This window comes from Pristiophorus japonicus, chromosome 20 (genome assembly GCF_044704955.1).
Source record: "Pristiophorus japonicus isolate sPriJap1 chromosome 20, sPriJap1.hap1, whole genome shotgun sequence".
In the NCBI taxonomy this organism is placed as follows: Eukaryota; Metazoa; Chordata; class Chondrichthyes; family Pristiophoridae; genus Pristiophorus; species Pristiophorus japonicus.
The window spans coordinates 20,052,014-20,079,804 of record NC_091996.1 but is presented as its reverse complement, the minus strand read 5'-3'; the positions used below and the strand labels follow the sequence as shown (position 1 = coordinate 20,079,804).

Here is a 27,791-nt window from a genome sequence, read left to right as displayed (position 1 = left end):
TCACTGCATAGTGATTAGTGAAGGAAACCTATCTGATTGTCTGCCACTCCAAATGACCTCCCCCCTTGCACTGGGTCAAAATGCTTGAATTGCTTACCATAGGTGCCCATTAGGTAACACATCATAACATAAGAATTAGGAGCCTTGTTGTCTATTGTTCAACACCCCCAAGCCCCATTCCAACTTCCTATCTGGAGCACTGCATTCAGTTTTGGCCACTGCACCTCAGGAAGAATGTATTGGCCTTGGAGAAGGTACAGCACAAATTCACCCGAATTATCCTGGAGCTTAAAGGGTTAAATTATGGACACATTGCAGAAACTTGGCTTGTATTCCCTTGAGTTTGGAAAGTTATGGAATGATCTAATCAAGGCGTTTAAAAGGACAAAAGGCTTCGATAGGGTAGATACAGAGAAACTATTTCCTCTGTTGGGGGAAATCTAGAATAGGGGGGCGCTATCTTAAAATTAAAGCTAGACCTTTCAGGGGTGAAATTAGGAAGCACCTTTTCCATACAAAAGGCAGTGGAAATATGAACTTCACTCCCTCAAAAGACTATGGATGCTGTGTCAATTGAAATTTTCAAGACTGAAATTCATAGGTTTTTGTTAGGTATGGGTACCAATGGAAATGGATCAAAGGCGGATAAATGGTACAGCCTTAATCGAATTGAATGGTGGAACAGGATCGGAGGGCCTGAATGGCCGACTCCTATTCCTATGAGTTCATTGTATCTTTCTAATTCTCTTCCCTCGCATTTTATATTACCCAGCATTAACTGTCAATGAAACATATTATGAAACAAGAATGTAATTCCTACATGAATTCCACAGGAAATCATGCTAACCTCTCTTCCTTTTTTCTCCTCGAGATGTGAGAAGAAGAGACCGTCCCACTACATCATAATGTAAAATGCATTATTCTGATGCTAAAGCTCAGGGGTGTGTCTCTTTAAGACTACAAGATAGATTCATAGAATCATAGAATGATACAGCACAGAAGGAGGCCAATTGAGCCCATTGTGCCTCTTTGAGCCATCCAATTAGTCCCACTCCCCTGTCCTATCCTGCAAATTTCCCCCCCAAATTTGTGCTCTATACTTTGGAACACATTGCTCATATCAATTAGGAGCCAGACTTGCTTTTATCAAAAAAGCATGATTGCTAAAATAAATTAGGCACTATAAACAGTCTGCCTCTTGTGTCAATACTTTCTGTGGCTTGGGGGAGCTTCTGCGTAGAATGCAAACAATAGGCTTCTTTCTCTCTTTTTAATATATCTTTAATGGACACAAAATTTGCATATAGAAAAGTGTGATGCCCATGTTTGACATGCATTAGATGCACTGTTTTTCATATATCTTAGCAGGTTGTCTGCGGCTTTGCTCAAATAAATATCAGGAGCATTATACCATGAAAGAAGCAATATGTTTTACTGCTGTATCCGTTTCTTGCTCACTCACGCACATTCTATTCATAAACCAAAATGTTTCTTTGCTGATTTAAATTCTTGGGCATGTTTATCCATAAAATTCCAAAAATATCCCGTAATATTTTTTACAGTGAATTAATGTTCTGCAAAAATATTTAATAACATCTACTTTCAACTTCCTTCTGCCCCACTATTTTCAATATATAATTAGATAAATATTCTTTCCATTCATCACCTTATTTTGCCACGTCTTCTTTGTACACAGAGTTACATTTATTCTTGATTATGTTATTCCCACAAGCTCTCAGTAAGTGTTAGAGAGCTCAACAGCACCATCGTGTGGGGCCAGATGACATTTTCACTGTGTTTGATTTGCTTTGTTTTCTAATATGTTGCAGAATTATATATTTTTTTTAAAGGTATTTCTCCCAACTAATCTTTAGCCTAATGAAAATCAATTTGTATACAACAGAATCCTGCAGTGGGTTAAGTGTTAATTTGCTGCAGAGATAGAAAATGCAGGATATGCACATGGGGTACATCAGAATTTATGAAGAGAAAAGACTTTAATATTTTGGGAGGAACGCTTTATCAGAACTGACAAAATGCAAGAAAGCACCTGTGTAGGGCTTGTCAAAACAAGAGGGAGGGGAGAACAACAGGTAAAGATCAAGGTATGCTAACTTTAACAATTCTGGTTTCTTCCAACACTCTTTATTGGGTACACTGCAAAAATTCAAAATCTTAGCAATTCCATCCAGAGCCTTTTAACTAAGTCTCTGATGAATGTAGGCAGCGAACCCCTCCCACTGCAGTAACAGGTAGAAGAAAAAAGAGCTTAACATCCTAGGACTGTTGTCCAGAGATATTGGGGGTGAATTTAATCCTACTCGCTCAGCAGCTATCTGGCGGAGGGCAGTTAAAATTGCCCTGGTTCCTACCTGTCCGAAAGCTGCCATAATCGCAACATCTGGAATTTTAACCTGCTCTCCTGAGCAGGCAGCAAGGACACGTGCCCGGAGCCAACAGGGTCCTTCTTTACATATGCATGTGGTGGCCCAATGACATCATTGAGCCCCGACTGTAATTTTAACTCAGGCCAGAGCGGGATATTCAACTGGAGTTAAAATTGGGGTCTTTCCTTGATGTTATGTCAATTAGAGGTTAGATTGGATTTTTTGTTTTAAAGTCCAGCTCCTTAAGTTAATTGGTTGTGCGTGACACCTAACATGTGACAGACAGCAAGTGCATGCTAGACACACCATTTTTACAACATCACTAGTAGAAGCCCTGTGGTGTTGCTTGTGGTGAGTCAGAGGATATGGTGTTTTAAAGCAATAGGAATGTTACGCAATATAATACACAACATATTATCAGGATTACTGATTTTTCGTGACTGAATAAGTGAAACTACATTTTAATCACATGATATGCTGGGATTTTTGGTACTGAATTTCACAATTCTGTCCAACTTTCTGTGAAAACTGTAAATAAGTGGCCTTGATTATTCTATGTTCCTTTACTTATGCACCTACTTTTACATCTTTTCTTTTAAAACATTTATGATACAAAGCAAGACCTTAGGCAACATGTACTAGGCTGGAGGAAGGCATCTAGGATTTTGCAGAACTGGTGTGGGTGTCCTGGAGCTTGGCAACACTGTGGCAGGGTTGATAGTTTCCATCTGAAAGAAAGAACTTGCATTTACGTAGGGCCTTTCATAAGAACATAAGAACATAAGAAATAGGAACAGGAGTAGGCCATACAGCCCCTCGAACCTGCTCCACCAATCAATAAGATCTTGGCTGTTCTGATCATGGACTCAGCTCCACTTCCCCATCTGCTCCCCATAACCCCTTATCCCCTTATCGTTTAAGAAACTGTCTATTTCTGTCTTAAATTTATCCAATGTCCCAGCTTCCACAGATTTACACCACTCTGAGAGAAGAAATTTCTCCTCATCTCAGTTTTAAATGGGCGGCCCCTTATTCTAAGGTCATGTCCCCTAGTTCTAGTCTCCCCATCAGTGGAAACATCCTCTCTGCATCTCCATCTGTCTAAAATGCTTCCAGAGTGATTATTTGCACTCTTTGAGCGTCCCTCTGCGCCTGCGCGCCCTGGATCCCTCCCCCGACGCCTACGCATGCGCACCACTGTCCCCTGAACTCCACCTCTGTTCTCCCATGCATGCTCAGACTCCTCGAACCCGACACCGCAAGTCGGGCATGTACTGTGAGCTGGAGTTGTGCCGCGTATGTCTAGCTATGGATTAGCTTCAGGAATTTTACCTAGAATATCACTGTGATTATCTACACAAACATTTTCGTGGCCTTCTGTGGGAGAGAAAACATCAGGTGGGAGAGAGAGAGCGAGACTGGGTGGGGGGGGGGGAGGGAGAGAGAGAGAGACGTGGGAGAGGGGATCAGAGGGGAGAGAGGGAACTCAGGGAAGATGGATCACGATCTTCCAACCCCACCCCCTTTACACCCACATCCGATTTCTCAGAAAGCTTGGTGCGTGTGTCATTATTCACTTCATACCCAATAAACCTGTCAACAATCTATGACCCACACACAATGCCCCATCTATGGTGTGGTGTGGCAGGGGCGGGGCGGGGGGTGGTGCTAAGTTCAGGAACTTGGATTGGGGAGATCAGGAACTTGGGCTGGGATGGGGCAGGAATTTGGGCTGGGATGGGGCAAGAACTTGGGCTAGGATGGGGCAGGAACTTGGACTAGGATGGGGCAGGAACTTTGGCTGGGGGAGCATGAACTTGGGCTGGGGGGGGCATGAACTTGGGCTAGGATGTGGCAGGAACTTCGGCTGAGGGGGGCATGAACTTGGATTGGGAGTGTCAGGAACTTGGGCTAGGATGGGGCAGGAACTTGGGCTGGGGGTGCTTTATCCTGTCTGGAGACGGCAGTCAGAATGGCTCGAATTACACTTTGCATCACTGAGAACTTGGGCTGGGCAGTTCTAAGTACACATTCCAGAGAAACTGTCATCCTCCAAGGGGGCCAATCAGCAATCAGGTCATGTGATCATGGAGAGCCAATCAGAGCATTTTGTAGTGCAAATAAACATGTCCAAATGCTTCACAGCTTTTGAAGTGTAGTCACTGGTGTAATAATATAGGTAAATGTGGCTGCCAATATGAGCTCACCAAGGTCCCACAAACAAACAGTGGTGTTGGTTAGGATAAATGCTGGCCAGGACACACTTTTGACGCAGTTTTGGCCTAGAAGGAGGTTCTAAAATTGCCTTTCCTTGTTTTTCTTTATCCACATAGCTGCATTAATTCAAATATTTTTGATCGTAAAGTATGAACAAAGCAAAGCCGACCCTTAATTAGTCCTTAAAGTGCTTTCCTTAAAAGCTTTTAAAATTCAATTCCATTTTGCCTATAAAAAGCTAATCATTGTACGGCAGAAAGACAGAGAAAAACAGGACACTGTGTTAACTATCATTGTTTCAAATTCTATGCATCTATAAAGAATAATTGGTTTTGGACCAAGAAAATAATAACCACAATCTAAATAGACCCTTTAATGTGGAAATATGTCCCAAAGTGATTCATAGAAGCGTAGTTTTTTTAAGTCAAAGAATAAGATATTAGATGATTAAAAGCTTAGTCAATGGTGGGAGTTAAGGGGAATCTGGAAGGATGAGAGGGAGGCAGAGAAGTGTAGAGGTTTAGAGAGGAATTCCAGAGTCAGGGACCCAAGCGGCTGAAAGCACGGCTGCCAATGGAAAGGCAAAGGGAGAGATCGATGGGCAAGAGGCCAGAGGAATGGAGTGGTCAGGAGGAGGATATAGGGTTGGAGGAAGTAACAGAGATAGGGAGGGGTGAGGCCATGAAAGGATTTAAACATGAGGATGAGAATTTTGAATCTAAAGTGTTGGGGCCTGGGAGACAATGTAGTTCAGCGAGGACAGGGGTGATGGGTAAGCGGAACTTGGTATAGGATAGTATGTGGGCAGTAGAGTTTTGGAAGAACTGAAGTTTACACAGCGTGGATGATGGGGGGCCAACCAGGCGAGCGTGGGAATAGTTGAGTCTGCAGATAATAAAGACATAGGTGAGGATTTCAGCAGCCGGTAGACTGAGGTACAGATGGAGGTGTATGATTTTATGGAGATGGAAGTAGGCAGTCATTGTGATAGAGAGGATATGGGGTCAAAATCTCAGCTCGAGTCAAACAGAATGTTCAGGTTGCGAGCAGTCTGCTTCTTCTAAGAGTCAGGGAGAGTAAAGGAATCAATGGTAAAAGTATGAAATTTGAAATGTTCTCAATGTTGAATTATGATTTCAGGGAAATTTGCCAGAATGCATCGAAGAGATTTTAGTTAGATGTATTTCCTTCTGTCTCATTCTTCCAAAATCAATGGTTTGTATAAAATTGAAACTAAATTACAAAAAAAAGGTTTTCCCTCTTCCTGTGGCTTTGGTTAGGACAGTTTTGGTGCTGTGGCAAGGGTAGAAAGGGTTGATTAGTTGTTTCAAACAGGGAGCTGTAGTAAAGATTGGCACGGAATCAGGAGGAGCAAGAGAAAAGGGTGAGGGAGAGCAAGAGAAAGGCTGAAAAACATGAGAAAACATTTTGCACCAGAATTTGCTCCAACAAAATTAGGAGTGCCCACCCCAGAAGGTGTTCTGATCCATTGCGGGCTTCTTTACTAAACTCTTTACAAAATATGTTACCTCTCAATTCTCTTAATTGAAATGATATGTTAACCGTGTCCCTTTCATTGAAGAAAACTCTGCTACCGGTTAAAAGCATCTCCGAAAAGTTGGATGCTCTCAAACTCTAAAAATGGCGACTCGGAGGCGGGTCATTGAAGGGAGATTTGCAAGTTGAAGAGAGCTATGGTGCAGTTAGCAAATATTTGTATATTATATGCATTATTTTTTTGGAAGAAACTCCACAGGTCAGCTGGAGGACTCCAGTCACAACATCTCGGTCTGCAGAGCAACGGGAACGCCGAATCAGTTTTGCGCACCGTATAACATGCTCGATCAGAAGCAGAAACACTTCAAAATCACTAAATAAATAGGTTGGGGAATTATTGTTTTACCCTTTGGATTCGCTGCGACGGTTGTCGGTGTCGCTGTCAACTCTGTTCAACAACCGCCCGATCTGTTTGAACTTTGCCTGGTTGCCCTGGTAACGCGGCCTACGCCAAGCGCGCGCTCGGCGTTTAGGCGCAGAAGAAAACCTAGCAGGTGGCAGTGAGCGGCCTTAGTGAGCCCCTTAATTGAAAGGGTGTCGTCCCCACGTCTATAGTTTTATTATTATTTTTAATCTTGAAAGAAATGGACGCAAGCAAGAAGCCGTTGCGGATTTCCCCGGAGCTCGGTGTTTACGCGGAGAAACACGGAGTATTTCAGATGTTGCAGGTAAACAGCGCCAATGTTTGTCATGTATCATCATATCAATGTCATTATACATCTTATAGGCGTGTTTTTTAAAAAATTTTGCCTGAAATTAAAATCTCCGGCTTGTTCAGTTATTGCAGGTAAATTGTTGCTGTTTATGTAGGTGTTAAGTTGTTGCAGCGGATATCAAGAAGCATCAACATCAAGTCTCAGTCTTTTTACTTTAAACATAGAACCTATTTTGATGTAACTCGCTTCTGCAAATAAAGGTAGCTGCGTATATTTGAATGGATTGGCGATCGGTGTCACTCTTTTTGATCACCTGTCTCACTCAGTATTAGCATTTTGCCAAGTTAACAGCCCTGGAAAAGTTTCAAGTAGGATCAATATCAGTCTAAAAGTCTGGTGTCCCCTGCTCCTCCTTCACACTTCAAAATGTCAAAAGTATTGAGAGTAAAAACAAAGAAAGCAATTATTTCTGTTATATATGCAGACTATAGACATAGTCCCTGTGTAATGAGACAGGAAAAATAAACGATCTCCTCGTAAAAGATCCTCTCGGAATGAGTGATCACAATATGGTTGAATTTGTAATACAGATTGAGGATGAGGAAACATAGAAACATAGAAAATAGGTGCAGGAGTAGGCCATTCGGCCCTTCTAGCCTGCACCGGCATTCAATAAGTTCATGGCTGAACATGCACTTCAGTACCCCATTCCTGCTTTCTCACCATACCCCTTGATTCCCCTAGTAGTAAGGACTTCATCTAACTCCTTTTTGAATATATTCAGTGAACTGGCCTCAACAACTTTCTGTGGTAGAGAATTCCACAGGTTCACCACTCTCTGGGTGAAGAAGTTCCTCCTCATCTCGGTCCTAAATGGCTTACCTCTTATCCTTAGACTGTGACCCCTGATTCTGGACTTCCCCAACATTGGGAACATTCTTCCTGCACCTAACCTGTCTAACCCCATCAGAATTTTAAACGTTTCTATGAGGTCCCCTCTCATTCTTCTGAACTCCAGTGAATACAAGCCCAGTTGATCCAGTCTTTCTTGATATGTCAGTTCCGCCATCCCGGGAATCAGTCTGGTGAACCTTCGCTGCACTCCCTCAATAGCAAGAATGTCCTTCCTCAGGTTAGGAGACCAAAACTGTACACAATACTCCAGGTGTGGCCTCACCAAGGCAACTGTAGCAACACCTCCCTGCCCCTGTACTCAAATCCCCTCGCTATGAAGGCCAACATGCCCTTTGCTTTCTTAACCGCCTGCTGTACCTGCATGCCAACCTTCAATGACTGATGTACCATGACACCCAGGTCTCTTTGCACCTCCCCTTTTCCTAATCTGTCACCATTCAGATAATAGTCTGTCTCTCTGTTTTTACCACCAAAGTGGATAACCTCACATTTATCCACATTATACTTCATCTGCCATGCATTTGCCCACTCACCTAACCTATCCAAGTCGCTCTGCAGCCTCATAGCATCCTCCTCGCAGCTCACACTGCCACCCAACTTAGTGTCATCCGCAAATTTGGAGATACTACATTTAATCCCCTCGTCTAAATCATTAATGTACAGTGTAAACAGCTGGGGCCCCAGCACAGAACCTTGCGATACCCCACTAGTCACTGCCTGCCATTCTGAAAAGTCCCCATTTACTCCTACTCTTTGCTTCCTGTCTGACAACCAGTTCTCAATCCATGTCAGCACACTACCCCCAATCCAATGTGCTTTAACTTTGCACATTAATCTCTTGTGTGGGACCTTGTCGAAAGCCTTCTGAAAGTCCAAATATACCACATCAACTGGTTCTCCCTTGTCCACTCTACTGGAAACATCCTCAAAAAATTCCAGAAGATTTGTCAAGCATGATTTCCCTTTCACAAATCCATGCTGACTTGGACCTATCATATCACCTCTTTCCAAATGCACTGCTATGACATCCTTAATAATTGATTCCATCATTTTACCCACTACCGATGTCAGGCTGACCGGTCTATAATTCCCTGTTTTCTCTCTCCCTCCTTTTTTAAAAAGTGGGGTTACATTGGCTACCCTCCACTCCATAGGAACTGATCCAGAGTCAATGGAATGTTGGAAAATAACTGTCAATGCATCCACTATTTCCAAGGCCACTTCCTTAAGTACTCTGGGATGCAGTCCATCAGGCCCTGGGGATTTATCGGCCTTCAATCCCATCAGTTTCCCCAACACAATTTCCCGACTAATAAGGATTTCCCTCAGTTCCTCCTCCTTACTAGACCCTCCGACCCCTTTTATATCCGGAAGGTTGTTTGTGTCCTCCTCAGTGAATACCGAACCAAAGTACTTGTTCAATTGGTCCGCCATTTCTTTGTTCCCCGTTATGACTTCCCCTGATTCTGACTGCAGGGGACCTACGTTTGTCTTTACTAACCTTTTTCTCTTTACATATCTATAGAAACTTTTGCAATCCGTCTTAATGTTCCCTGCAAGCTTCTTCTCGTACTCCATTTTCCCTGCCCTAATCAAACCCTTTGTCCTCCTCTGCTGAGTTCTAAATTTCTCCCAGTCCCCAGGTTCGCTGCTATTTCTGGCCAATTTGTATGCCACTTCCTTGGCTTTAATACTATCCCTGATTTCCCTTGATAGCCACGGTTGAGCCACCTTCCCTTTTTTATTTTTACGCCAGACAGGAATGTACAATTGTTGTAGTTCATCCATGCGGTCTCTAAATGTCTGCCATTGCCCATCCACAATCAACCCCTTCAGTATCATTCGCCAATCTATCCTAGCCAATTCACGCCTCATACCTTCAAAGTTACCCTTCTTTAAGTTCTGGACCATGGTCTCTGAATTAACTGTTTCATTCTCCATCCTAATGCAGAATTCCACCATATTATGGTCACTCTTTCCCAAGGGGCCTCGCACAACGAGATTGCTAATTAATCCTCTCTCATTACACAACACCCAGTCTAAGATGGCCTCCCCCCTAGTTGGTTCCTCGACATATTGGTCTAAAAAACCATCACTTATGCACTCCAGGAAATCCTCCTCCACCGTATTGCTTCCAGTTTGGTTAATTTATGTGCATATTAAAGTCACCCATTATAACTGCTGCACCTTTATTGCACGCACCCCTAATTTCATGTTTGATGCCCTCCCCAACATCACTACTACTGTTTGTCAGAACAGTTGTGTCAGAAACGAGCGTACTATGCTTAAACAAAGGGGACTACAGTGGGATGAGGGCAGAGTTGGCTAAAGTAGACTGGAAACAAGGACTAAATGGTGGCACAATTGAGGAACAGTGGAGGACTTTTAAGGAGCTCTTTCATAGTGAGCAACAAAAATATATTCCAGTGTAAAAGAAGGGCGGCAAGAGAAGGGATAACCAGCCGTGGATAACCAAGGAAATAAAGGAAAGTATCAAATCAAAGACCAATGCGTATAAGGTGGCCAAGGTTAGTGGGAAACTAGAGGATTGGGAAAATTTTAAGCAACAGCAAAGAATGACTAAAAAAGCAATAAAGAAAGGGAAGATAGATTACGAAGGTAAACTTGCGCAATACATAAAAACAGATCGTAAAAGCTTTTACCGATATATAAAATGGAAAAGAGTGACGAAAGTAAACGTTGGTCCCTTAGAAGATGAAAAGGGGGATTTAATAATGGGAAATGTGGAAATGGCTGAGACCTTAAACAATTATTTTGCTTCCGTCTTCACAGTGGAAGACACAAAAACCATGCCAAAATTTGCAGGCCACAGAAATGTGGGAAGGGAGGACCTTGAGACAATCACTATCACTAGGGGGGTAGTGCTGGACAGACTAATGGGACTGAAGGTGGACAAGTCCCCTGGTCCTGATGAAATGCATCCCAGGGTATTAAAAGAGATGGCGGAAGTTATAGCAGATGCATTCGTTATAATGTACCAAAATTCTCTGGACTCTGGGGAGGTACCAGCGGATTGGAAAACAGCTAATGTAAGGCCTCTGTTTAAAAAAGGGGGCAGGCAAAAGGCAGGTAACTAACTATAGGCCGGTTAGTTTAACATCTGTAGTGGGGAAAATGCTTGAAACTATCATTAAGGAAGAAATAGCGGGACATCTAGATAGGAATAGTGCAATCAAGCAGACGCAGCATGGATTCATGAAAGGGAAATCATGTTTAACTAACTTACTGGAATTCTTTGAGGATATAACGAACATGGTGGATAGAGGTGTACCGATGGATGTGGTGTATTTAGATTTCCAAAAGGCATTCGATAAGGTGCCACACAAAAGGTTACTGCAGAAGATAAAGGTACGCAGAGTCAGTGGAAATGTATTAGCATGGATAGAGAATTGGCTGGCGAACAGAAGGCAGAGAGTCGGGATAAATGGGTCCTTTTCCGGTTGGAAATCAGTGGTTAGTGGTGTGCCACAGGGATCAGTGCTGGAACCACAACTGTTTACAATATACAGAGATGACCTAAAAGAGGGGACAGAGTGTAGTGCAACAAAATTTGCAGATGACACAAAGATTAGTGGGAAAGCGGGTTGTGTAGAGGACACAGAGAGGCTGCAAGGAGATTTGGATAGGTTAAGCGAATGGGCTAAGGTTTGGCAGGTGGAATACAATGTCGGAAAGTGTGAGGTCATACACCTTGGGAAAAAAAAACAGTAAAAGGGAATATTATTTGAATGGAGAGAAATTACAACATGCTGTGGTGCAGAGGGACGTTGGGGTCCTTGTGCATGAAACTCTTTTAGAGTCTACCTGTAAAACATAAAACATTAAACCGTGCCACCCGCCCTGATTGACACAACAGACATTTACAAGGCCCTTTTTTTCTTTTTTGTGTTTTTTTTGTGTTTTTCTTTCTTTTTTTTTGGGGCGCTAAAATCACATTTTTCCAGTGCCCCCTATAAAAGGGGAGGGGGACACTATAAAAGCACCGGCAATTAAAACAAATTAAACTTTAAAACGTAAAATCAAATTAAAATTTGGTTGCCGGGCGCGATGATGCACTCCAGTCCCTCCGGTGCCCACCTCTCGCGGAAGGCCGCGAGCGTACCGGTGGACACCGTGTGCTCCATCTCCAAGGACACCCTGGACCGGATGTAAGAGCGGAAGAGAGGCAGGCAGTCAGGTTGAACGACCCCCTCGACCGCCCGCTGCCTGGACCGGCTGATGGCACCCTTGGCCGTGCCCAGGAGCAGTCCTACGAGGAAGCCCTCGGACCTACCCGCTCCCCTTGCACAGGGTGCCCAAAGATCAGGAGAGTGGGACTGAAGTGCAGCCAGAATTTCAGGAGCAGCCCCTCCAAATAATGGAACAGGGGCTGCAACCTCGTGCACTCAATAAAAACATGGAACACGGACTCCTCCAGACTGCAGAAATTGCAGGCGGCCTGGGAGTCCGTGAACCGGCTTAAAAATTTGTTGCACGGCACTGCTCCGTGCACCACCCTCCAGGCCAAGTCCCCGATGAATAGTGGGAGGACTCCCGCATAGAGTGCCCTCCATCGGGGACCCCCGCCTCCTCCGGACGGCAAAATGGTACGCCATGGCGTGTCCGGACGGCCGGCGAGGATGGCAAAGTTGAGAGTGTGCAGGAGCAGCCCGTACAGGAAACCCCTCCGCGCGGAACTGAAAGGCACGGAGGGGATTTCCCCGAGGCGGCTCAAGTTGTGAGGCGCCGGCCCCCGAGGGAGGTTCCGGGATTTGGCGCCAATGAGGAATTCCGTCCGGACGGGGGTCAGTTCGGACGGGATCTCCTCCTCGATGCACCTAACATAGTCAGGGCCCAAAGCTGTTTTTAGCGACTCGATGGCTTCGGCCGCGTGGCGGACGTCGGCTGAATTTAGGCGCCGCGCCAGTGTGCCTGGCGCCATCCAGCCCGCTCCTCCGCCATCGAGCAGGTCCCTGACCCTGGTCACCTCACCAGCCACAGCCCTCTCTTCCGACCGCCACATAACCTCGGTCGTGGAGGTACGGATTCCCGAGCAGCGGCTCCTGCAGGACAGCCGCCACTCCAGCCGGCGGAGAGCTGCGCTTGGTGGAGACTTTGTTCCAGACCCTGATGAGGTCCCTGTAAAAGACAGGCAGCTCCCGGAGGGTGGTCCTGACACCCCCCAAGTTCACAAACAGGAGCTGCGTGTCGTAGTTGAGGTCGCGCTGCTGGCGGAAGAAATACGTCGCCAGAGCGCACCACCTAGGAGGGGGCTCGACGTAAAGGTATCTCTGCAGGGTCTGAAGACGGAAATTCGCGAGCTGGGCGCTGACGCACACCAACGACTGACCGCCCTCCTCAAGCGGGAGACTCAAGACCGCAGCAGAGACCCAGTGCTTCCTGTTGTTCCAGAAGAAGTCCACCAGCCTCTTCTGTATCTTGGCGACAAACGCAGGGGGAGGGGTCAAAGTGACCAGCCGGTACCACAACATTGCGGCCACCAGCTGGTTTATGACTAGCGCTCGACCCCTGTAGGACAGCACTCGGAGCAGTCCTGTCCAGCGCCCTAGGCGAGCGGCGACCTTGGCCTCCAGCTCCTGCCAGTTCGCCGGCCAGGCTCCCTCATCGGGGCTAAGGTAGACTCCCAGATAGAGGAGATGGGTCGTGCTCCAGGCAAAAGGCCTGAGCTCCTCCGGCAGGGAGTCCACCCGCCACTGACCCACCAGGAGTCCGGAACATTTCTCCCAGTTGATCCTGGCGGAGGATGCGGCCGAGTAAATCTCTTGGCACTCACGCATCCTCCGCAGGTCAGCGGGATTCTCTACCGCGAGGAGCACGTCATCGGCGTAAGCTCCTTGTGCATGAAACTCTTTTTGGAGTTTATCTGCAAAACAAAACACATTAAACCGTGCCACCCGACCTGGGTGACACACCAGACATTTACAAGGCCCTTTTTTTCTTTTTTTTGTTTTTTTTTTGTTTTTATTTTTGGGCACTAAAATCACAATTTTTCCCCAGTGCCCCCTATAAAAGGGAAGGGGACACTAAAAACACCGGCAATTAAAACAAATTAAACTTTAAAACGTAAAATCAAATTAAAATTTGGTTGCCGGGCGTGATGATGCACTCCAGTCCCTCCGGTGCCCACCTCTCGCGGAAGGCCGCGAGCGTACCGGTGGACACCGCGTGCTCCATCTCCAATCCCAAAAGGTTAGTTTGCAGGTTCAGCAGGTAATCAGGAAGGCAAATGGAATGTTGGCCTCCATTGCGAGAGGGATGGAGTACAAAAGCAGGGAGGTCTTGCTGCAACTGTATAAGGTATTGGTAAGGCCGCACCTGGAGTACTGCGTGCAGTTTTGGTCACCTTACTTAAGGAAGGATATACTAGCTTTGGAAGGGGTACAGAGACGATTCACTCGGCTGATTCCAGAAATGAGGGAGTTACCTTATGATGATAGATTGAGTAGACTGGGTCTTTACTCGTTGGAGTTCAGAAGGATGAGGGGTGATCTTATAGAAACATTTAAAATCATGAAAGGGATAGACAAGATAGAGGCGGAGAGGTTGTTTCCATTGGTAGGGGAGACTAGAACTAGGGGGCACAGCCTCAAAATACGGAGGAGCCAATTTAAAATCGAGTTGAGAAAGAATTTCTTCTCCCAGAGGGTTGTGAATCTGTGGAATTCTCTGCCCAAGGAAGCAGTTGAGGCTAGCTCATTGAATGTTTTCAAGTCAAAGATAGATAGATTTTTACCCAATAAGGTAATTAAGGGTTACGGGGAGAGGGCGGGTAAGTGGAGCTGAGTTCACGACCAGATCAGCCATGATCTTATTGAATGGCGGAGCAGGCTCGAGGGGCTAGATGGCCTACTCCTGTTCCTAATTCTTCTGTTCTTATGTTCTTATATAGTCACTCTATAGTTGCATAAGATGGAGACTTGTTACCTGATGTACTATCAATAAGGTTTACACTGTGTATAAACTATGCTGGCACCACTAGAGGGTGCAACTGGCGGAGACCTGTGGCAGAGGCTGTCCACCAGAGGGCACTGCGGTGGGAGACCGGAGGGTCACCTGCATAGGTATGCCGGGCCCAGTATAAAAGGCTGCCCATCATGCTTGTGCCTCACTCTGGAGTTATGAATAAAAGACCAAAGTCGCTACAGTTTGAGTACAACACATTGCCTCGTGGAGTCATTCATAAGTACATTACAGACATAACAATATCCTGCTGGTTTCTTCTGAACTAAATCCTGGAATTTACAAACACACGCGTCTAGTGACAACAGCGTTGTCAATGGTGGTTTCTAACTCTGACCATTGACTCCCAATCCTAACCCTAATAATTCCTAATTCTAACGCTAATCATTAACTCCAATTCTAACCTGAATCATGAACTCCCAATCCTAACCATTGACTCCCAATCCTAACCCTAATAATCCCTAATTCTAACTCTAACCATTAACTCCCAATCCTAACCCTAATAATGAACTCCCAATCCTAACCTAAACCATTGACTCCCTATTCTAAACCCAACCTCTAAGCACTAATTTTAAATCGCACAGTATCAATAGCGTGCTACAGGATAGGATGCGGTGCCAGTAGTCATTGATGATGCAGGTCGGCTGCGTTGTCAATGGTCGCTCCGTTTAAAAATAGTCAGATGCTAGTGTCCTAGGACCAACCATCTTCAGCTATTTCATCAATGACCTTCCCTCCAACATAAAGTCAGAAGTGGGATGTTCGCTGATGATTGCATAGCGTTTAGTTCCATTTGCAACTCCTCAGATAATGAAGCAGTACATGCCTTAATGCAGCAAGACCTGGATGACAATCTGGCTTGGGCTGATATGTGGCAAGTAACATTCGTGCTACAAAAGTGCCAGGCAATAACTATCTCCAACAAGCGGGAGTCTAACCACTTGACATTCAACGGCATTACCATTGCTGAACCCCCCAAAATCAACATCTTGGGGGTCACCATTGACCAGAAACTTAACTGGACCAGCCACATAAATACTGTGGCTACAAGAGCAGGTCAGAGGCTGGGTATTCTGCGGTGAGTGTCTCACCTCCTGACTCCCCAGTTTTTCCACCACCTACAAGGCACAAGTCAGGAATACTCTCCACTTGCCTGGATGAGTGCAGCTCCAACAACTATCAAGAAGCTTGACACCATCCACGACAAAGCAGCTCGTTTGATTGTCACCCCATCACCACCTTCAACATTCACTCCCTGTGCCACTGGTGCACCGTGTCTGCAGTGTACCTTCTGCAAGATGAACTGCAACAACTCCACAAGGCTTCTCCGGCAGCACCTCCCAAACCCGCAACCTCTACCACTGTTAAGTATGGAAGAACTCCACAAGACTGAGTACCGTGATCTTAATCTCTTTAATACAACTCCAGAGTGCCTAAGCAGCACGGCAGACAACCTTTTATACTCTCTTGCACGAGGTGTTCAGGTGACCCTTGGGCCTCTAACAGTTGCGCCCTCTGGTGTCAAGTCTTACACAGTTACAATGTTTACATACATAAAATCACTAACCCCCCCCCCCCCCCCCACAAAGCCTTTGATACAAATTATTTACAAGTTGAGACGATCCGGGGCCCTACACTCCCTGGTTAATCGTCTGAGTGCAAACTCTGGCATGGGTGAGTTGGTTGGACCATTGCTGCACTGCGGCGCGGCTGGTCTGACAGGACTGTTGGGAATGATGGGTTCATCCTCGTGATTGACAGCGAGGTCGATTGCTGGTTGGGTGTGTGTTGGTGGATTGATGATGTTGATGTCCTCTTCAGGTTGTTCCTGGTTGCCGGTGAACCACAGTTTAGTCTGATCCAAATGCTTTCTGCATGTTTGTCCATTCATTAGTTTGACTATAAAAACACTCTATTCTCCTCCTTGGCCAAGACAGTGCAAGCGACCCATTTAGTATCATGACCGTAATTAAAGACAAACACAGGATCGTTAACATCAATGTCACACTATACAGCCACACGATCGTGGTACATATTTTGCCAGTGACGCTGGGTTTTCACATGATCATTTCGATCCGGGTGGACTCGGGAGAGCCCGGTTTTGAATGCTCTCTTCATTAACAATTCTGGAACCCCAGTGAGCGAGTGGGGTCGCATCCGGTAGCTGAGCAGAACCCGAGATAAGCGGGTCTGCAAGGAGCCTTCCATCATGCGTTTCAAGCTCTGCTTGATAGTTTGGACTGCCCGTTCCGCTTGACCATTGGATGCAGGCTTAAACAGGGCAGACCTGACATGCTTGATACCATTGCGCGTCATAAACTCGTTGAATTCCGAGCTGGTGAAAAACGGTCTATTGTCACTGACAAGGACGTCGGGCAAGCCATGGGTGGTGAACATAGCCCGGAGGCTTTCAATGGTGGCAGTGGATGTGCTGGATGACATGATTACGCATTCAATCCATTTAGAGTAAGTATCCACTACAACTAAAAACATCTTTCCGAGAAAGGGGCCGGCAAAATCTACGTGGATCCTGGACCACGGTTTGGAGGGCCATGACCACAGATTCAATGGAATCTCCCTTGGTGCATTGCTCGATTGTGAGCACGTGTTGCACTGGTGTACGCATGACTAAGTCCGAGTCAATGCCGGGCCACTAAACATGCGACCTGGCTATAGCCTTCCTCATGACTATGCCTGGGTGGGTATTGTGTAGGTTGTGTATAAACGTTTCCCTGCCTTTTTTTTGCAAAACCACGCGATTACCCCATAAGAGACAATCCGACTGGATGGACATTTCATCTTTGCGTCGGTGAAATGGCTTCAATTCATCTTGTATTTCTCCGGGAATGGCCGACCAGCTCCCATTGAGGACGCAACTTTTTACAAGTGATAGCACAGGAACCTGGCTGGTTCAGGTCGTGATCTGGCGAGCAGTGACTGAGTGACCTCGCGTTCTCAAAAGCATTCATGACCAGAAGCAAGTCTATGGGCTGCACCATTTCGACCCCGGCAGTGGGCAATGGTAGCCGACTGAGGGCATCAGCACAGTTCTCCGTGCCTGGTCTGTGGCAGATAACATAGTCATAGGCGGACAATGATAGTGCCCAACTTTGGATGCGGGACGAAGCATTGGTGTTTATAACTTTGCTTTCTGAAAACATAGAAATGAGCGGTTTGTGGTCGGTTTCAAGCTCAAACTGAAGTCCAAATAGGTATTGGTGCATTTTCTTTATCCCATATACACATGCTAACGCCTCTTTCTTGACCATACTGTAGGCTCTTTCAGCCTTAGACAGACTTCTAGATGCGTCTGCAACTGGTTGAAGTTTGCCCGATACATTGGTTTGCTGTAACACACAGCCGACCCCGCACTAAGATGCATCACAAGCTAGCACTAATTGTCATACAGTACAAGTAACTTATTAGAACAAAGTAGGTTTCTGGCCTTCTTAAAGGCTGTCTCTCTTGAGATTTACCCCAAACCCAGTCATCACCCTTGCATAGCAACATGTGCAATGGTTCCAATAAAGTGCTTAACCTGGGTAGAAAGTTACCAAAATAGTTGAGGAGTCCCAGGAACGAACGCAGCTCCGTCACATTCTGTGGTCTGGGTGCATTCTTGATGGCCTCTGTCTTTGAGTCCGTGGGTCTGATGCCGTCTGCCGCAATCTTTCTCCCCCAAAATTCGACCTCTGGCGCCAAGAAAACACACTTGAAGTGTTTCAGCCTGAGTCCCACTCTGTCTAGTCGACTTAGAACCTCTTCCAGGTTGTGCAGGTGTTTGGTGGTGTCACGACTGGTGATCAGGATGACGTCTTGAAACACAACGGTGCATGGAACCGATTTCAGCAGACTCTTCATATTCCTCTGGAAGCTGGCAGCAGCCGAGTGAATCCCAAAAGGGCACCTGTGGTATATAAACAGTCCTTTGTGCGTGTTGATGCACGTCAATCTTTCCAAAGATTCAGCCAGCTCCCGTGTCATGTAGGCGGAGGTTAGGTCCAACTTGGTGAACGACTTCCCGCCCCCGCTAACGTTGCGAACAGGTCATCCACCTTGGGTAGCAGGTACTGGTCTTGTAACGAGACTCAGTTGATCGTTATCTTGTAGTCTCCGCAGATTCTGACCGTGCCATCACTTTTCAACACCGGAACAATCGGACTGGCCCACTCGTTGAACTTGACTGGCGATATGATTCCCTCTCGTTGAAGTCAGTCCAGTTCGATCTTAACTTTCTCCCTTATTATATATGGAACCACTCGAGCCTTGTGATGAATGGGCCTTGCATCGGCGACTAGATGGACCTGCACCTTGGCGCCTGTGAAGTTGCCAATGCCTGGTTCAAATAGCGACGGAAACCTGCTCAGCACTTGGGCGCACAAGGCATCATCCACTGAAGATAGTGCTTTGCTGTTGTCTCAGTTCCATCGAATCTTTCCCAGCCAGCTTCTGCCGAATAGCATTAGAACATAAGAGCATAAGAATTAGGAACAGGAGTAGGCCATCTAGCCCCTCGAGCCTGCTCCGCCATTCAATAAGATCATGGCTGATCTGGCCGTGGACTCAGCTCCACTTACCCGCCCTCTCCCCATAACTCTTAATTCCCTTATTGGTTAAAAATCTATCTATCTGTGACTTAAATACATTCAATGAGCTAGCCTCAACTGCTTCCTTGGGCAGAGAATTCCACAGATTCACAACCCTCTGGGAGAAGAAATTCCTTCTTAACTCGGTTTTAAATTGGCTCCTCCGTATTTTGAGGCTGTGCCCCCTAGTTCTAGTCTCCCCTACCAGTGGAAACAACCTCTCTGCTCTATCTTGTCTATCCCGTTCATGATTTTAAATGTTTCTATAAGATCACCCCTCATCCTTCTGAACTCCAACAAGTAAAGACCCAGTCTACTCAATCTATCATCATAAGGTAACCCCCTCATCTCCGGAATCAGCCTAGTGAATCGTCTTTGTACCCCCTCCAAAGCCAGTATATCTTTCCTTAAGTAAGGTGACCAAAACTGCACGCAGTACTCCAGGTGCGGCCTTACCAATACCCTATACAGTTGCAGCAGGACCTCCCTGCTTTTGTACTGCATCCCTCTCGCAATGAAGGTCAACATTCCATTCGCATTCCTGATTACCTGCTGCACCTGCAAACTAACATTTTGGGATTCATGCACAAGGATCCAAAAGAGTTTCATGCACAAGGACCCCCAAGTCCCTCTGCACCTCAGCATGTTGTAATTTCTCCCCATTCAAATAATATTCCCTTTTACTGTTTTTTTTCCCAAGGTGGATGACCTCACACTTTCCGACATTGTATTCCATCTGCCAAACCTTAGCCCATTCGCTTAACCTATCTAAATCTCTTTGCAGCCTCTCTGTGTCCTCTACACAACCCGCTTTCCCACTAATCTTTGTGTCATCTGCAAATTTTGTTACACTCTGTCCCCTCCACACCACTAACCACCGATTTCCAACCCGAAAAGGACCCATTCATCCCGACTCTCTGCTTTCTGTTAGCCAGCCAATTCTCTATCCATGCTAATACATTTCCTCTGACACCGCGTACCTTTATCGTCTGCAGTAACCTTTCGTGTGGCACCTTATCGAATGCCTTTTGGAAATCTAAATACACCACATCCATCGGTACATCTCTAACCACCATGCTTGTTATATCCTCAAAGAATTCCAGTAAATTAGTTAAACATGATTTCCCCTTCATGAATCCATGCTGCGTCTGCTTGATTGCACTATTCCTATCTAGATGTCCTGCTATTTCTTCCTTAATGATAGTTTCAAGCATTTTCCCCACTACAGATGTTAAACTAACCGGCCTATAGTTACCTGCCTTTTGTCTGCCCCCCTTTTTTAAACAGAGGCCTTACATTAGCTGTTTTCCAATCCGCTGGTACCTCCCCAGAATCCAGAGAATTTTGGTAGATTATAACGAATGCATCTGCTATAACTTCCGCCATCTCTTTTAATACACTGGGATGTATTTCGTCAGGACCAGGGGACTTGTCTACCTTGAGTCCCATTAGTCTGTCCAGCACTACCCCCCTAGTGATAGTGATTGTCTCAAGGTCCTCCATTCCCACATTCCTGTTACCAGCAATTTTTGGCATGGTTTTTGTGTCTTCCACTCTGAAGACTGAAGCAAAATAATTGTTTAAGGTCTCAGCCATTTCCACATTTCCCATTATTAAATCCCCCTTCTCATCTTCTAAGGGACCAACATTTACTTTAGTCACTCTTTTCCGTTTTATATATCTGTAAAAGCTTTTACTATCTGTTTTTATGTTTTGCGCAAGTTTACCTTCGTAATCTATCTTTCCTTTCTTTATTGCTTTTTTAGTCATTCTTTGCTGTTGTTTAAAATTTTTCCAATCCTCTAGTTTCCCACTAACCTTGGCCACCTTATACGCATTGGTCTTTGATTTGATACTCTCCTTTATTTCCTTGGTTATCCATGGCTGGTTATCCCTTCTCTTACTGCCCTTCTTTTTCACTGGAATATATTTTTGTTGCGCACTATGAAAGAGCTCCTTAAAAGTCCTCCACTGTTCCTCAATTGTGCCACCGTTTAGTCCTTGTTTCCAGTCTACTTTAGCCAACTCTGCCCTCATCCCACTGTAGTCCCCTTTGTTTAAGCATAGTACGCTCGTTTCTGACACAACTTCCTCACCCTCAATCTGTATTACAAATTCAACCATACTGTGATCACTCATTCCGAGAGGATCTTTTACTAGGAGATCGTTTATTATTCCTGTCTCATTACACAGGACCAGATCTAAGATAGCTTGCTCCCTTATAGGTTCTGTTACATACTGTTGTAAGAAACAATCCCGTATGCATTCTATGAATTCCTCCTCCAGGCTACCCCGTGCGATTTGAGTTGACCAATCGATATGTAGGTTAAAATCCCCCATGACTACTGCTGTTCCTTTTTCACATGCCTCCATCATTCCCTTGATTATTGCCCGCCCCACCGTGAAGTTATTATTTGGGGGCCTATAAACTACGCCCACCAGTGACTTTTTCCCCTTACTATCTCTAATCTCCACCCACAATGATTCAACATTTTGTTCATTAGAGCCAATATCGTCTCTCACAATTGCCCTGATATCATCCTTTATTAACCGAGCTACCCCACCTCCTTTCCCTTCTTGTCTATCTTTCTGAATCGTCAGATACCCCTGTATGTTTAATTCCCAGTCTTGGCCACCCTGCAACCATGTTTGTGTAATGGCCACCAAATCATACCCATTTGTAATGATTTGTGCCGTCAACTCATTTACTTTATTTCGAATACTGCGTGCATTTAGGTAGAGTGTTTTAATCCTCGTTTTTAAACCATGTTTTTTAGTTTTGACCCCTCCTGCAGCCCCTTTATATTCAGTGGCCCTTTTTGTTTTTTGCCTTGGGTTTCTCTGCCCTCCACTTTTTCTCATCTCCTTTCTGTCTTTTGCTTTTGTCTCCTTTTTGTTTCCCTCTGTCTCCCTGCATTAGTTCCCATCCCCCTGCCATATTAGTTTAACTCCTCCCCAACAGCACTCGCAAACACTCCCCCTAGGACATTGGCAATCGCCTGGTACAATCCACAGTGATAAATCATGCACAGCTCCATCGTGCAATACTTTAACTGCCGCACTGCCAATGACTAGTATGAGCTCCTAGGTGTAGGTGCACAGCTTTGTCTGAATCGGGCTCAGTTAATGCCTTTGTGCCTTGTTGCCCCACAGTTTCTCAAAAGCCTTCTGGCTCATAATTGACTGACTCGCCCTCGTGTCCTACTCCATTGATACCAGAATACCGTTCAATTTGACTTTCAATATGATAAGAGAGCTCTTGGTGGTGAAGGTGTGTACCCCATACACTTGTTCCTCGGGTTGAGTTGTCTCTCTTCTTTGTTCTGCGTGATCCGCGCCGGATCGATCATCCTCTGCCGACTCTGCCACGTGGTGAGTCGCACTCTTGCACATTCGCTGGAGGTGCCCCATTGTTTCGCAGCCTTTGCACACGTTGTGCTTGAATCGACATTGATGGGCTCGATGATTACCCCCGCAGCGCCAACATGGTGCTAATGGATTTGCATTCATGCCCGATGGCAGTCTCTCAGTCATCCTAGGCCTTGCAACTGCAGACGTGTAGACCCTGCCATATGCAGTTCTGCCTGCTAGCGACATTATTTTATGCACAGTACTTACCGGTGAGCTTCGATGCTGGGAAGATATCTGTTTGGTATCATCGCTCGTGGATATGAATACCTGGGCTATCGTGATGGCCTTGCTCAGGTCTAAGGGTTCGGCGGACAGCAGCTTGCGAAGAATGACCTCGTGGCCGATGCCAAGCACAAAAAAGTCCCGCAGCATTCCCCCCAAAAATCCAGCAAATTCGCAAGTTCCCACAAGGTGTCTCAGGTCAGCGACATAACTCGCCATGTCCTGGCCCTCAGAGCGGTGGTGTGTGTAGAAGCGATACCTTCCCATTAAGACGCCCTCCTTTGGCCTGAGGTGGTTCCGAACCAGCATACACAATTCTGTATATGTCTTCTCCGCTGGTTTCTCCGATGCTAGCAGATTCTTGATGAGGCCGTATATTGTGGACCCGCACATGGTGAGGAGAATCGCCCTGCGCTTGATCGCTTTATCGTCCCCATCCAGCTCGTTGGCCACGAAGTACTGGTCGAGACCCTGAACGAAGGCTTCCCTATCATCACCCTCTACAAATCTCTTTAAAATACCAACAGCAGCCATGACCGCGTGAAAGTTCGTAATCTGTTACTCGTCGCCAATTGTTAAGTATGGAAGAACTCCACAAGACTGAGTACTGTGAGCTAAAACTGATGTGACCTTAGTCTCTTTAATACATCTCCAGAGTGCCTAAGCAGCATGGCAGACAACCTTTTATACTCCCTTGCACAAGGTGTGCAGGTGACCCTTGGGCCTCCAACAGTTGTGCCCTCTGGTGGCAAGTCTTACACAGTTACAATGTTTACATACATAACAACCACCTAGAAGGACAAGGGCAGCAGGCGCATGGAAACACCACCACCTGCAAGGTCCCCTGTTAGTTACACAGCATCCTGACTTGGAAATATATCGCCATTCCTTCAAAGTCTCTGGATCAAAATCCTGGAACTCCCTAACAGTACTATCGGAATTCCTTCACCACACGGACTGCAGCGGTCTAAGAAGGAGGCTCACCACCACCTTCTCGAGGGCAATTAGGGATGGGCAATAAATGCTGGCCTTGCCCAGCAATGCCCACATCCCGAGAAAGAATTAAAAAAAATCCTTTTAAAGGTGTGGAACTGTGATTCATGTTTTCATGGTGTGAGCTATCAAAACGAGGAACATCGATAGATCTGTTCTCTTCACCTCCCAGACAAAAGTAAAGGCAGATATCGAGTAGTAGAAGTATTTCCATGTTATAGCGACTGATTTTCTGCAATTAAATTGCCCAACTTTATATTTTTGTGTCGTATAGAAAATCCAAAACGCATGGAAATGTTCTGCACAAATATATGGTTTAGAGTTTTGGATATTTCCAATGAAACATGAATGAAGATAGGCTATGCGTGAATAAGGAGCCACAGCACAACTATTTTTGCTAATTGGCCATGCATTGGCCAACAAAACATGGACTAGGAAATGGCCTTTGAGCCCATCAAGTCTATTTGTTCCTTAACCATTTTGTGGTGGAAATGACATTGACCCAGGATTGTATGATATTTTGGTAGACTAAATATAGCTGATCGTGTGACAGTAATTTGATGTCATGTTTTGGAAATTAGACCAAAAGCTGGAATCATTTTGGTTTAATATAAGTATATTGTTCAACAAAATATTAAATGTTTTGTTTATAGAGATTGAACTGAGGTAAGTTTATTATTATTTTAAACTTAAAAATTAAATGTGATTGATTCTTATGAGTGTTAAAACATCAGTATAAAGATGTTGTGTGGGGGGAGGAAAGTATTCATTATTGAGGTAGTCATGGACTGTCGAAGGAGTTAAATTAATGATCTGAATAGTCTTCTTATTCCAAACTTTCATATGCTCTTATGATTGAAGATTTATATATCCAATTTAGGTCCAGGCATCTGGAATATCATTCTCAGTCTGGGAGCAGATGGGACAGCTTCTCATGATTTTTAAGATGGTCAACAAGAGCATTATTTGTTGCTTTCATATATGCGGGGAAGCGTTTTAACTCCATTGGCCACTCTTGCCCTCCTCCCCCCCCCCCGCCCCACCACCACCGACAGTTCCAAGATCAAGTGTGAAATCACTGTTACAATCGTAGGTTTGAATTCATGCCTTCTCACCCTGTTAGTTCTCCAAAGTTCTGTACTGCTCAGCTGCCACAATTATAGCAAAATATAGACTGCCAGGCTCATTGTGAAATTAGGCTTGAAAAGTTTTGTTTGGTTGAAATGTATATTAAAAGTATTCTATATTTTTTTTAGTGCATTTAATGATCAACCAACATTTTCATTACAGATATCCCATAGAAACCTGTTTCTCCACTGGGGAAAAAAAGAAAAGAAAGACTTGCATTTATATAGCGCCTTTCACAACCACTGGACGTTCCAAAGCGCTTTACAGCCAATGAAGTACTTTTGAAATGGAGTCACTTTTGTAATCTGTGGTTGCGCATATGAAGCAATTAGTAAAGTTTTTGCATTTGTAATAATTGGAGGTTGCCATGAAGAGTAGTTGAGGCCAAGAAGCTGGACTGATTTAATAAATAATTAGATGCTGTAATGAGAGAAGATCGTAGGGTTGGTCTTCAGGAAAGGCAGCAATCAATGGGCTTCTGAGTCTATCTTGTGACCTTAGGACTGAAGACATATCTAGCTGAACCTATTTATTACAAAAATTTTCTTTTCAATCTTTTTTCAGCCTGGCACTGTCTTGTGCTTAATTCCTGCATACAATACATATGTATACTCAAGGCTAACATTGCGAGGGTTATCAACAAGAAGTGTAACCACGTTTTTACTTATTTTCTTGTGTCCTTCAGAGAATGTTACAGTGTCTGCTAGTGGATAAACCAATGGATCCCATTCAGTTTATGATAGATCATCTTAAAAAAGTAAACGATGAAGGTGAGGATACTATTTTTCATCTCAGTGGAAATATGACTGTTTTTCTGAAATGTTTTTCAGGCTTTTTCAAAATTTTAGCATGGGGCTAACTGTATTGTGATAAGTTGCCAATATTAGAGAGTCTTATCAAAGAGTCTGGCAATTTTAGTTTTCTATCATTGCTTGGCATTGTGAATTGGACTAACTAGAGTTAGACCTCCTGGTTGAGGATGTCTGGAGAAACTTTGTTGAGGGGAAAATAAGGGAAGAGAAAAAAAATCAATTACTTTATTATCATTATGTCATTCCTGACCTAAGACCATACTTTGTTCCACAATCCAATGGCTGCAATGATTTATATCTTATTGTAAACACATCTTGTTCCAGTTTCCGTTAATTCATCATTTTACGAGAAAACATTTATAAAAAATTTTTAATAGTGTGATTTAGAATTTGTGGCATCATATTATGTGTTTTTAAGAACCCCAATTGATGCCTTTCAGTTCTATAACACCTGGGGATCCCCAACATAACATTGTATTATTTGAGGGAAAGGGCTACAACTTATAGACTTAAAATAATCACTGAAACACATTTGAAAATTTGGTTACAAATAAAACTATTTATGCATATTCGCTTCATGTTGTGTTTCAGTGTCTTTGTCAAACTGATGGGTGCATTACTTGTGTACACTTGCACACCAGTACAACAGCTGTGTACAAAATTTAGTGTCGGAAAATGTGGCTGCAGTCTTGTCAGTTAGAAATCTACAAGGGAAGTAATCCAATTATAGAATGATTTTGTTTCCTTTTATTGAAAAATATGACCTAGGGCAAGTATAGCTTTTTTTTTGTATGGAATAAACAATTACAATAGCCCAAGGCAGTGTTTCCCCCAAACAAGAGTTTGACCTCGTGTTAATAATAGAATAATTCTGCTTTTCACTGATCCTTTAACTGGAGAATCTGAGTGTAAAGGCTTGAATCACCTGAGGATTTATTCTTACAGATGAGATTAGACAATCCTCAAAAGAGTCTTGTCTGCCAAAGAAAAATCTGCTTTGAAGCTGTTTGAAGGGAATTTACAGATGATGGCGCTAGAGGTTGTTTTGTGCTGATTGTATTGAGTTTAAATAATTCATTGTTTTCTCTATTTACTTTGAACAGAAAGCAACATATTTACATATTGGATTCAATTATGTTATTCCATGTTGGTTCTGCGTTAAAATACATATCGAGATATTTTTTTGTGGAACCTTTAAAAGCCCTATGCATTGTTAGGTATCTTTTGTGCTTCAAAGTGCTCTGTTGCTTGTGTTGCATACACAAATTTAACTATGGTGCTCATCTGTAGAGCATCATCATTGTCTTTTTTTTTTAAAACATTTTAAATTATATTTCTGTGACCAAGCAACATAGACGCAGAATTTGGGCAGAAGCTGTATTTCAGACTGAGCTAAGAACTGTGAATTTGGCAAATTATTGGACTGGAGATCTAGCTGATTTTTAGACTTGTTGCAATCTTCAACAATGTTTCACTATGTGTGGAATTTAAATCTAATCAGACCAAATCAAAAATCACATAGCACAAATCACCAATTAGTCTTGCATCCATTATTACTGTATTTTACTGACAAAAGTCCTGTTGCTCAGTTTACTAGGTGCCCTAACATCTGCCAAAAGCATCTATCACACGCTTCTAAGAAAACACTTATTTTGGTTTAACCTTATTATAGCTTTTAAAATGACTCGGGGCTAATTTTCATTCTGTAAATGGAATTCCTGCTGTTGTTATCTATTTAAAAAAATTTAGTTTGTTGGAGAGGAAAAAAAATGATTTGAGAATCTGGAAAGCTTAGTGATCTCAACATATGGACATGAAGAAATTAAATTTAAAATCTGGAAAACGGTAGACCAGGTCATGATTAATGCAATGCTATAGGGGAAAGCTTAATAAAAGATGTTAACATCTATCAGAGAGCTGGGAACC

The 27,791-nt window shown here is 44.3% G+C and overlaps 2 protein-coding genes across 9 annotated transcripts in view; one reads left to right on the top strand and one right to left on the bottom strand.

The window, feature by feature from the left end:
* Positions 1–6,624, bottom strand: part of spaca9 (sperm acrosome associated 9) — a 68,123-nt gene extending 61,499 nt beyond the window's left edge. For 2 of the 6 annotated variants that reach the window (XM_070863877.1, XM_070863875.1), the window contains exons 1-2: positions 6,508–6,624; positions 2,967–3,115 (exon numbers count right to left, since the gene is read on the bottom strand). The gene's annotated coding sequence lies outside the window, so the exon portion shown is untranslated. Of the gene's footprint in view, positions 1–2,966; positions 3,116–6,133 lie in introns of all 6 variants that reach the window. The other 4 variants (XM_070863876.1, XM_070863879.1, XM_070863881.1 and 1 more) reach the window with 4 other exon arrangements.
* ak8 (adenylate kinase 8) overlaps positions 5,932–27,791 on the top strand; it is a 239,681-nt gene continuing 217,821 nt past the window's right edge. For 2 of the 3 annotated variants that reach the window (XM_070863870.1, XM_070863871.1), the window contains exons 1-2: positions 5,932–6,829; positions 25,739–25,823. In XM_070863870.1, coding sequence (XP_070719971.1) covers positions 6,746–6,829; positions 25,739–25,823 — 169 coding nt within the window. In that variant the 5' untranslated portion in view covers positions 5,932–6,745. The remainder of the gene's footprint in view (positions 6,830–25,738; positions 25,824–27,791) is intronic. The other variant, XM_070863869.1, reaches the window with a different exon arrangement.